The 12,147-nt window shown below is 53.3% G+C and overlaps 1 protein-coding gene across 5 annotated transcripts in view; it reads right to left on the reverse strand.

The window, feature by feature from the left end:
* The window catches only part of IQSEC1 (IQ motif and Sec7 domain ArfGEF 1), a 386,075-nt gene that overhangs the window by 263,770 nt on the left and 110,158 nt on the right, over positions 1-12,147 (reverse strand). For all 5 annotated transcript variants that reach the window (XM_055381037.2, XM_055381038.2, XM_055381041.2 and 2 more), the window contains exon 2: positions 2,700-2,729. In XM_055381037.2, the coding sequence (XP_055237012.2) occupies positions 2,700-2,729 (30 nt within the window). The remainder of the gene's footprint in view (positions 1-2,699; positions 2,730-12,147) is intronic.

Consider the following 12,147-nt stretch of genomic DNA (forward strand, 5'->3'; position numbering starts at 1 on the left):
CCCGAGTTTGGCGACGCAGACCCCGCACAGACACTGCTCTGGAAGCCCAGATTTGGTGACTCTCTGTCCAGAGGGTGGGGGCAGGGTAGATCTGAATGATCTGGGACCTCTGGTCCTGAGAAAAGCGAGGCCCAGCTCCTGGGGGAAGGGTGTGACCCATGACATAGGCCTGGCAGCCAAGTCATCAGCTGCATGGGGAAGAAACACAATGCCTGTGCATGATGGGGACAACGGGCCAGGGCAGGTAAAGCCATGACGAGTCACATCTGACCCCAGCATCTTAGCCTCAGCAACACTGTCTACTGCGATGTCCACACGGCAGGGCATTTTGGGGCTGGATTCTTCAGCCCTGGAAGAACTAAACACAGCCTTCCCTGCTGGAACTTCCATCCGCGCTCTCCCTTGCCCGGCTTCTCCTGTCTGTGCACCCTGCTGGGAGCTGTGTGGCTCGGAGCTGGAACATATGCTCGGCTCTGTGTGCCAGTCCCCCTGCAACGCAGAGGCCATTCCTCATTCTCCCCAGGCAGCCAGTCATGCTCACTCCTGGGGTCCCTGCACATGCTGTTCCCCCACCGAAATGTCCTCCTCCCCCAGGGCTGGGTTCCACAGCGCCTGCCTGGCAAACGCTTTCCTGACGATCCGCTGGAGTGAGCGCCAGGCCGGGTGGGGCTGGGGCAGACCAGATCCCCACCACGAGGGTCTATTCACTCTACATGTTCACTAGCCCCCGCTCAGGTCACCAGTGAGAGCAGGCTGTTCTCAGTGCGTCCCCGTAAGGGACCCGCTGCCCACCTTGAACTTTCACAGAATGAGGGTTTCAGGTAAGCAGCTGCCTTCTTGGAAGACAGAGGGAGAAGGGCACCTTGGGGGAATTGGGGGAAGCTTAGATCCCAAAGGGGCCCAGAGAGGCAGGCCGGGGAGGGCCTGAGAGGCTGCGAGGCCATCTCCTTCCTGAGCCTGCAGCCCCTCCGAGTCCATGTGGGAATCCCTTTCCACCTCAGGGCCAGCCCTAGGGATTGGCAACCCACCCTCCCCCATCCTGTTGTTTTGAATTAATTGTTTGAACAAGAATTACATTGACAGGGTTCAGAACCCTCAGGAATATTCCTAGGTCTGCCCTGAGGAAGCGTACAGGCACTGGAGGCCCTGCCCCTTGCCCTCCCTCTGAAGGGACCATTTTAAGAGACAACTGTTTCCTTCCTGCTTCTTTTTGCTGACAAATTAAATAAGAATATATGTACTTACACCTGCCCTTTCTTACCCAAAGTAGTGTGAGATGTGTACTCTCGCACCCTGCTTTGCTCACTTAATGGTACATTCCAGAGCTTTCTCCATCGTGCACCAGGGCAGTCTCCCCTCCTCCTCCTCAGGGCCACGCTGTGTTCCAGGGTGGGGCCATGTGGCGGTGCACACCTCAGGCTGCAAGGGGCCTGCTGCCCCCTCCCTCGGATCCCCAGACCCTAGCCTTTGTCCGTCCATCCCCCCGGGCATCCCCCCCCCCCCATCCCCTTTAGCTCCCACTCTTGCCAGCCCAAGTGCACCATCCCCAGCTAGTCCCCTCACCTGGGCTTCACCCCTGCACACAGTCCTTCTGGGACCCTCTCTCTCTCCAGTTCCCCTTCTGAGCATGCCTCTGCTTCCTGCGAGACCCTGCCTCTCACTCCCTGGACTCTGGTTCCCTGGAGCCCAACTCCCTGCCAGTGTCCCCTGCTCCAAGCACATAGCCAACTGCCCCAAGTATAAGATTCAGCACCCCCTGTGCTGCCTCCCAAGAGGCTCCCTGGGATGCAGCCTCCCCCAGATCTGTCTCTTGTTCTGCAGGCACCTGGAGGACCCCACTCCAGCTGGCATCCTCAGGGCCAAGCTCAGGACATCTCATCTCCCCAGCCTGTAACATCACAATACAAACCAGCCACCTCAGGCCACCACCCTAAGACCTGGAAGTCCATCTGCTGCCAGAGGGGACTGGGGGTCCATGGGCTCTTAACTGCCTCCTGGCCTCTCCTTCCCATCCCCAGCCTCACCATGCCGACCCCCATCTCCCATGACCATGGCCTTCTTGGTCCCCCAGCTCATGCCTTGAGAACTGCCGGGCCCCAGGCCCCTTGGCTGGGGCACTGACACCCCAGGTACTGTCTCAGACCAGACCCTCTTCTAGGTTCAGTCAGAGCCTCTGGCAGAAAGCCCACTCCATGTCCACCCCCACCTACCCTCGGTTGGTGGGGCGAGGATGGGCAGGGGCACTACACCTGCCGTGGAGACACCCCTGCATTGTTAGAGGCTGGTTAGAGCCGGGCCCACCACCAAGCATCTTAGACTTGCCCTGACCCCGCCCAGCCCAGCCCCAGGGGTGTCAGGTATAGAAGTTTCTGGTCCTAGACGGGTCACAGCCTTGGCACACTGGGCCATCACCAGCCCCAGAAAGGAAGGGACAACCACCAACCTAGGTGATCTCTGCAGAGGTCACTCTCAACACAGGGAAGCTGGGAAGGGCTTTTGCTCCAGGATGCAGAGCCAACAGACGTGCTCTGCAGATCATGCCCAGGCCCTTGGGGCACACGCCAGGGCTGAAGGGGGCAGCCAGGGGAGGAGAGGTCTGACCTGGGAGACCCGCAGGGAGAAATCAAAGCACATGGTTTCATCAACGCCGCTCACTGCCAGGATTCAGACACACGGACAGAGGTGGATGAAGCACATACCTGACGCTCCGCGAGCTTTCTCCTTCAGACCTGCAACGAGAAGAGCACATGCTTAGAGCCCAGAACCCTCTGCTCCGGGAGACCTGCACAACGACACTAGATGTGGGGACCCTGAGGCCCCTAGCTGCTCCCAGCATCCCCTCCCCAGCCTCAGCAGACATCCCCACGCCCAATCCTCCAGGGTCTCTTGCTGCTGTTCCTTTGACCTGGAACTGTATTCAGAAAGTCCACTCTTCTTAGAAGTCTTAGGGTAGCTTTCCCACCCTCTTCCTGTTTCCATCACCTTGACTGCAATTGTTTTCCCAGGATTTGAATACACCCCAGGAGTCGAGAGCAAAGCCAGAGGAGGGGTCTGTGCTTCCAGAACTCTGACCTGGGCAGCAACTAAATGAATGAATGAGTGAATGAATGAATGAATGAATAAGTGAGAGCGGTGCGACTGGCCTCACTGCATCCCCTACTTGGTATTTCCAGTGTTATTTCCTCAGAACCAGCTCTATTTTCAAGTACTCAGAAATCAATTACAACCATATTACAAAGGAGACAACCTTGAATGTCAAGAAATTGGACAACCAGATTGTATTGCGCACTTGAACTTTCACGAAGACTGTGACTACGCGGTATTGACAGTGATGCCTTCCTGCTCTGTACACCAAAGGAAAGGGACTTTGGGATTAAACTCCATGCAGCTGATGGCTAAAGCCTCGCTTGGGCTTCCTGGGTCTGAAGGAGCAAAGGGCTTTGAGCAAACACATTCAGGAATCTAATCCCTGGATGTCCCAAATTGGATTTTATTGCCAGAGAGCTACAGAAATAAAAACATACTTAACCTAGAGTCAGAGATTTGTCTTTTTGTTCATTGCCTTTTCAGTAACGTCCCAGAACGGAAGTCAGAGCACATGCTGCACGACCTTTCAGCATAGCAAGCCCCAGGGGATGCCTTTCCCACTGAACCAAGCTTGCCCACAGATTCAGACCCGGCCTCCCTTGGTGCTGCCCAGCCTGGTCTCGCTCACCAGTAGCAAATGAGACAGAAGGCAGGTAGTCTCCAGCAATGTGTGTTCCAGGTGCCTGAGTGCAAACCCCTTGTTCTAGAAGGAACTTGGTCTCCCTCTCCAGCAATTCTAATTCAGCATCAATGCACAGCAACTTGGATCACATGGTCCCCACGGCAGCAGGTGAGGTGGTGATGTGAGATGGGAATGGCGCACAGACACCTGTGGCATCTCCTTGACCCCGGGGGCCATGGGACAAGGTGCAGACCAGCCCCTGGTGGCTGAAGACCCTCCACCGAATTCCCAGGAAGCCTGATGATGGGGAGAGGAGATCCCAGGAGCAGCTTTTGAAAGTTCTTATTTTTTGTTTTTGTTTTCCATTTGATCATAGCCAGGACAGAAAAGAAAGCAAGCAGAGGCTGTGTGTGTGTGTGTGTGTGTGTGTGTGTGTGTGTGTGTGTGTCTGTGTGTGTCTGTGTGTGTGTGTGTCTGTCTTCACTTCATCACCATCTTAGGTTGCTCACCCTGCAGAAGCCGGCTCTCCTGTTCTGTGAGCAGCCCCTCTGGAAGAGGCCCAGGTGGTGAGGACCTGAGCCCCCTGCCACCAACCATGAGTGTGAGCCCAGAGCAGATTTTCCACCCCTCGCTGCTGCAGCCCCAGGCAACATCATGACTGCAATCACATGAGCGCCCCAGAGGCAGAGCCACCAGCCACACTGTTGTTGCATTTCTGACCTCAGAAAGGGAGAGGTAGGGTGCCCTGGTCCACTGTGCGCTGACCAAGAAACATAGGGTGCAACCGGGCCCCGCTTACGGACATGCCTGAGTAGGCAGCTCCTTTCTTGTTGTCCATGGCAATGACACCACAGGCCTATGTGTGTAAGTTCCCTAATAAATGCTGTGGACTGGTCACCCAGGCCTTCAGGGATCCTTTCTTCGGAATGACAACTGGCTCCAGCTCAGGAAGGTTTGGGGCACTCCTACAGGAAACTCCCCTGCCTCTGCTCTTAGGGTAACTCCAACTATGGATTCAGCAGGACAGAACACAAGACCATCAGCATTTGCTGTCTTCAGCTCCAACGTTTTTGGGGTCACTTGTTCCGTGGTAATTGATAGCTAACACACAGTTCCTGCTCTGTGCCTCTATCCCAGATCTCTGTCTTGTGGCCTTCACTCAGGACCACGTGAAGCTCTCTATTTATGTCCCTTAGGGTCTATCTGCCTCAGTAGGATGAAAATGCCACAAGGGTAAGGGTTTTGTCACATTCACTGCAGGGTCTCCAGTGCTTGTTATGTGGCTGAGGCATAGCAATGCAGTCACGCCAGGAGCTCTGCATTCTGGGACGCCAGGGGACAAGCACTGACCCTGAGCCATCAGAGTCTCCTGGGTCCCAGTCCCAGCTTCATCCCTTACTGGCTTCCAGGTGGCCTCGGAAGTCACTTAATCTCTTTGAGCCCCAGTTTCCTCATTTGTGGATTAGGGATGATAGCAACAATTGGCCCCTAAAATGTGGTGAGGAAATAAGTACATTCCCAGCACAGAGGCTGATGAATAAAGCTGCTTCTCTCACCGCCTACCTGAGGTGTGGTCTGAGGATGTGCTGACCTGTGGGGGCCTGCAGGGAAGGAACATCTGGAGGAGATGGTGCCTCCCACACACTGGAGCCCAGCTTGGGGCCTGGCACTGAGCAGGCTGTAGGAAGGGTCTGCTGTGGGAAGCCAGGACTGCACTGGCCCGGAACCCACACTCCAACAGCAACACACAGTGGAGTCATCTTTTACACCAAGGATGGCACATGCAGAGGATGCCCTGGAGCCCCTGGCATAACATCGCCCGTCCTATGGCTGAAGGAGCAATAATGTGGGGAGAAAAGCGAGAGGGGCTGGGCAGCCCCAGGGTGGAGGATGCCTGTGCGTGTGTGCATGTGCAAACATGTGTGCATGTGTGTACGTGTGTGGTACACTGTATGTGGGTGTGCCTGTATGTGCGTGTGTGTGTGCCTATGATTATGGCGGCACTCAGCACGGGCAAAGAAGCAGATGGTCAGGAGCATCCTGGAGGCTTCTGGTTCCTGCAGATGAAGCTGAGATCTAGGAACAGGATGATCCCCGATGCTTTTGCATGGGCCGTCCCTGAGGCAGACCTGGAGATAAAGATTCAGCTAGGAGTTTATTTGGGAAGTGAGAAGAGAGAAGGGCTAGGGAGGTGAGAAGAGAAAGAGAAGGGGGCTAACAATGGCTGTTATCGAGCTGCCCAGCACCTCACTATATCCACCACTGTGGGAAGCTGAGGCTCAGTTTACCTGGGAGCCCTAGAAACCAGTTCAAGCTGCCTCCAGCAATCTCATGCCAGGGCCGAAGCAGCTGGGAGTGGCTGAAGGCTGCTCCTGGAGAGGATAAGTCTGCACACATCAGCCTGCCTCACAGGTGGCCGAGGAGCTCCCCCAGGCAAGGAAGGGGAGGTGCTGACAGGTGGACGTCAGCCTGGTGGCACTTGGGGGGGCAAAAGCAAGAGGCTCAGACAGCCAGTGCTCCCTGGACAAGGAGAGTCTCTGGCTGTCCTCACAAGAGCATAGAGGATAACCAAGCCTTCCTCCAGGTGGCCTTCAGACGGCCAAGGCTCAAGTGATAGTGTTTGTCGCTCTGGTTCCTCTTCTGCAGTGGAACCTGCAGACTGCCCCCTTCGCCATGTGTGCAGCCCCTCCTTCCATGCTCACTGGACTTGAACCTCTGGAAAACTGAAATCTACCTTTCCCAGATGCCCTTGCAGCTCTGGTTCTGCAAATGTTCTCAGCTTCTCTGGGCAGAGGCCTGTCCAGACTGAGAAGGTGGGCATGAGCAGCAGGGTGGAGAAATGAGCTCCTGGCTGGAAGGGAACACAGGCTTCTGGGTCTCCCAAAGCAACTGGCTCCAGTTTCCAGGTTTAAGCCTCACAGGCAGTGGGGTTTCCATGGCAACAGTCAGGTGGATTTAGGTGATGGTCCAGGTTGTGTTGTTCCTGGCTATGGGACATCCAAGCTCGGTCCTGGACTCTGAGTCAAAATACATGGCAATAAATCCCCCTTAGCTCAAACTAGAAAGAGCAGATTCTGTTGTCTGCAACTAAGTGCTGTGACTGATCCAAATTCAAGTTCTCAAATCACCACGATTATTTTTCTTATATGGCGTGATGTAGAAAAGCAAGTAAAAATCATCTCTAATCCTACCACCTGGAGGTAATCGCTATCACATTTTTGCATGTATGCTTATGGGCTTTGTTTCCTGTCTATTTTTTTATACAGTGGAAATGACAGTTTACATCAGTCTATGCCCGTCTTCCTCACTTAACACGGATCATAAGCACATTTCAGGGGCCTCATCCATGAGGCCTTCAGCAGCTCCCCAGTCCAAGTCAGGTTCCTCTACCTTCACTCTGCAGCAGTCTGCCCTTGGAACAAAATTCAAACTCCACACACAGCCCACAAAGACTGCAAGGTCTGGCCCTGCTCAGTCCTCCACCTTCTTAGGGTTCCAGCTTCCCCTCGGCTCCCCACTGCAGCCACACCCTTTCATTCTGCCCTCACACAGCCAAGCTCCCCAACACCAGCTCTAGGGCACTGCTGTTCCCTCTTCCTGGAAGATCTGTCCTGTCCCTGGCTTTTGATTTCACTGGCTCCATCTTTGATTCAGATTTTACTTTAAATACCACCTCTTAGGACAGGCCTTCCTGGTATCCCTCCTATCTAAATAGTCCTCCCCTGGCCCCCCAGATTCTCTGCCATATTACCCCATTCATCCTCCTGTGAACATGTCACAATCTGAAATTGTCTTATTTGTCTACTTGCTTATTGTCTGTCTTTCCTAATAGAACGTCAGCTCCATGAGGGGAGGTACTGTATCTGTCTTATTTATCACCATATTCCTTATAGAGTTCCTGCAAAATTCTTTTAAAACAACATGTATCTCTCACCATATACAAAAATTAACTCAGGGTGGGTGATATGGTTTGGGTGTGTCCCCACCCAAGTCTCGTCTTGAATTCCCACGTGTTGTGGGAGGGACCCAGTGGCAGGCAATTAAATCATGGGGGCAGATCTTTCCCATGCTGTTCCTGTGATAGTGAATAAGTATCATGAGATCTGATGATTTTATAAGGGGGAGTTTCCCTGCACAAGCTCTGTCTTTGCCTGACGCCATCCACGTAAGATGTAACTTGATCCTCCTTGCCTTCTGCTATGATTGTGAGGCCTCCGTAGCCATGTGGAACTGTAAGTCCATTAAACCTATTTCTTCCCAGTCTCAGATATGTCTTTATCAGCAGTGTGAAAATGGACTAATACAGTAAATTGGTACCAGTAGAGTGGGGCACTGCTGTAGACACCAAAAATGTGGAAGCGACTTTGGAACCAGGTAACAGACATGGGTTGGAACAGTTTGGAGGGCTCAGAAGAAGACAGGAAAATGTGGGAAAGTTTGGAACTTCCTAGAGACTTATTGAATGGCTTTGCCCAAAATGCTGATAGCAATATGGACAACAAAGTCCAGGCTGAGGTGGTCTCAGATGGAGATGAGAAACTTGTTGGGAATTGGAGCAAAGGTGACTCTTGTAATGTTTTAGCAAAGAGATTGGCAGCATTTTGCCTCTGCTCTAGAGATTTGTGGAACTTTGAACTTGAGAGAGATGATTTAGGGTATCTGGTGGAAGAAATTTCTTAGCAGCAAAGCATTCAAGAGGTGACTTGGGTGCTGTTAAAGGCATTCAGTTTTCTAAGGGAAGCAGAGCATAAAAGTTTGGGAGATTTGCAGCCTGACAATGAGATAGAAAAGAAAAACCCATTTTCTGAGGAGAAATTCAAGCTGGCTGCAGAAATTTACATAAGTAATGAGAAGCCGAATGTTAATCCCCAAGACAATAGGGAAAATGTCTCCAGGGAATGTCAAGAGGTCTTCACAGCAGCCCCTCCCATCACAAGCCCAGAGGCCCAGGAGAAACAAATAGTTTTGTGGGCCAGGCCCAGGGTCCCCAAGCCGTGTGCAGCCTAGGGACTTGGTGCTCTGCCTCCCAGCCATTCCAGCCATGGCTGAAAGGAGCCAATGTAGAGCTCAGGTTGTGGCTTCAGAGGGTGCAAGCCCCAAGCTGTGGCAGCTTCCATGTGGCATTGAGCCTGAGGGTACATAGAAGTCAACAATTAGGGTTTGGGGGCCTCTGCCTAGATTTCAGAGGATGTATGGAAACGCATGGATGCCCAGGCAGAAGTTTGCTGTAGGGGCAGGGCCCTCATGCAGAACCTCTGCTTAGGCAGTGTGGAAGGGAGTCCCACACAGTGTCCCTACTGGGGCACTGCCAAGTGGAGCTGTGAGAAGAAGGCCACCGTCCTCCAGACCCCAGAATGGTAGATCCACCAACAGCTTGCACCACGTGTCTGGAAAAGCTGCAGACACTCAATGCCAGCCAGTGAAAGCAGCCGGGAGGGAGGCTGTACCCTGCAAAGCCACAGGGATGGAGCTTCCAGAGCGCCAGGGTAATGCAGCCAACCAAGAGGGCTGCTCTAGTCCAGTAGGAGGTTTTCACCACAATATTGGGGTCTTTATATCATAAGCTATTAGCTTTGAAGCAAGAATAAAACTAAGAGACACGGCAGTCAGCTATTAGGCAATGCAATGGGTGCCAGAGTCAAACAGTATTTAAAGATGGTCCAGCAGCCTTTTGGAGTCTTTAGAAAGCCTTGTGCTAGGCGCAGTGGCTCACGCCTGTAATCCCAGCACTTTGGGAGGCCGAGGTGGGTGGATCACGAGGTCGAGAGTTCAAGACCAGCCTGGCCAACATGGTGAAACCCCATCTCTACTAAAAATACAAAAAAATTAGCCGGGCATGATGGCACATGCCTGTAATCCCAGCTACTTGGGAGGCTGAGGCAGGAGAATAGCTTGAACCCAGGAGGCGGAGGTTGCAGAGACTGGAGACTGCGCCAATGCACTCCAGCCTGGCAACACAGCAAGACTCCGTCTCAAAAAAAAAAACAACAACAACAAAAAAAGAAAGTCTTGTGCCCTTCATTTCTCCCTGAGGAAATCCGCAGTGTCACTGCTATCCTTTCATTATGCATGTACAGGGCCTCAAATGCACCATCTCACGTGATACAGGGAAACTGAGGCTCAGACAGATGAGGTCGTCCACTCAAGGGCACACAGACTGTCAAAGCAGGTGGACACAGGAGAAAAGGTTTTCTTCCTAAACGCTGTAATTGACTCACCTCCAGAGGCAGATTTCCTGGGAGGCTACAGAGGCATTTGTACCTGCTCTTTCTCAGAATGTGCATGTAATTCTGAGTTCTTTCTCTAAAGGATCCACCTAAAACTAAGTGATTGTAACAGTTAGACCCCACAGACCTGATCAGCCCCAACCACTTCTACACCCCCAGGCCATTTCCCACTCCCTTCTCCCCTCCATTTAAGAACCTCAAACTCAGGGATGTTGTCATAAATTCAAAATAGGTACCCGAAGACCTCAGCTTCCAGAGTGTCTGCGCTAGTGCTCATTTGCAATTTCTTCCCTATTCCTGATGATTTAGACACTTGTTATGCAAACAACATCTATAGAGACCTATTCCCTATAATGCTTAAATGCCTCTTTCAAGGCCTTCTTTACCTTAAAATAAAACCAAATCCTCCTCCCTCTCCCTGGGGCCAGAGCTCAGGGGTCCCAGCCTGGTCTGACTTCAGCAGAGAGCTGCCTGCCCAGGGCTTGGTGTGTGAGAGGCTCCCTGACTGGTTAGAGGTGAGGGGCAAGCGTCCCGGGCCAAAGGGTCAGGGGTGGCAATCCGAGAGGCTTCTGGGAGGAGAGCTGAGGGGCAACCGGCACCTGGACAAGAGCACAAAACACATCCACACTCCCCCAGGAGCCTGGGCTAAGCTCAGTGCAGAGCGGTAAGCCTAAGCAGGCCCCACCCCCACAGGAGCAGGTGGGAGAGGCCACACATCCACACGAGCCCATAGCCAGAATGTACCCTGCAGAAGCCGTGTCTACAGGCAGGACTCAGCTTTCCTGTCCAAATAGCATTTGAGGGATAAACATTCGTGACACTTTCTTCTTCCCTCCTTCCCCAGCCAAGTCCTCCGCGCACAGCAAGGCTCTAAGGCCTCCATCCTGTCATGGTTGGGGGAGGTTTGCGGCTGGGGAGTAGACGGAACCATGGCCAGGGGTGTGGGAGCAGGGCCTAGCACAGAGGAGGTCTGTTTTTCATAAACAGGTGTTGAATGAAGCAAAGAGGTGAGAATAGCAAAGTCATGGATGACTAGGAGGCACGTCGGCCTTCCTTAAACAGGACAGGCCCAGAAAGTCTGAAGCTGGTTCATCCAGACAATAGTGAGCCACAGCAGGATCTTGAGCAGAGGAGAGCTGTGATAAAAATAACATTCCTGAAAGACTGCCTTTGCCATCTAGGAGTGGTGTGAAAAGTCAAACAGAACGGGAATGAGAATAACAAGGGTCATGACCAGCACTTCCCGAGGGCAGATGGAGTGCCTGGCATGTCCTGACTTCTTGGTATCAATCACCGCATTCCCTCCTCAAAGGGTTCCCTTCGAATTGGACATTGCCATTGTCCCCTGGGTGCAGATGAGGGCAGTGACCTGCCTGAGGTCACAGTGCTGGTGAGGGATGGCACCAGGACTCCACATCCGGGGGTCTACCCAGGCTGGTACCATCGGCCAGTACGGTGTGCTCTGCCGCCTCCCAGCCACGTGCCTCTGGGGAGGCCCCTTCACATCTGGGCCTCAGTGCTCCCCCCTGTGCCCTGGGAGTGGTAACTGCCCATCTCGCAGGGTGGTTCTCTCTCACTCCAGGCTGTGTTCTATCCCCTGCACTGTGGGCAAAGATCACCCTGTGAGAAACCCTCTCATGCCTCATCATTTCAGGAGGAAGGAAAAAAACATCAAAAGATTTCCTTGAAAGGCCACTTTTCATCAAACCAGCTGACGTTTTGAGTTTTCAGGTTTTCTCCCCTGGGAAAAGTCTGGAAGGAATCATTTTGTGTTGATAAAATCTGAGAAACCTCCAAGGACTTTAGGATTCACCTTGCGTTTCGGTTCTGGATCAAGCAGTCACCTTGACACAAAACCACATCCTGTCCTGGGATGGCCACATGGCTGGGAATGTTTAATGTGCCAGACCATGGGAATGTTAGGAGGGATGCTGCTCCCGGCTCTGAGTCTCGGCCAGTCCCCCCCACTGGCCTCGGACCCTCACCCACCTGTCCCCAGAGACCCAGCTGGACAGAGAACTAAATGGGACCTCAGCACCTGCAGCCCTGGCTCCCCCGGGGGCCTTGCTCCCCGCACCAGCCCTGTCTGGTCAGGCTTTGGGGACCGGCCCAGAGCAGACTTGGCTGGCCAGATCCCGAGGCCTCCTGCTCCTGGAGGAAGGCATGGACCCTGAAGCAGTGGGCTTCCAAGCCCTGCCTCCAGACTGTAGA

Source organism: Gorilla gorilla, chromosome 2 (genome assembly GCF_029281585.2).
Source record: "Gorilla gorilla gorilla isolate KB3781 chromosome 2, NHGRI_mGorGor1-v2.1_pri, whole genome shotgun sequence".
Taxonomy (NCBI): Eukaryota; Metazoa; Chordata; class Mammalia; order Primates; family Hominidae; genus Gorilla; species Gorilla gorilla.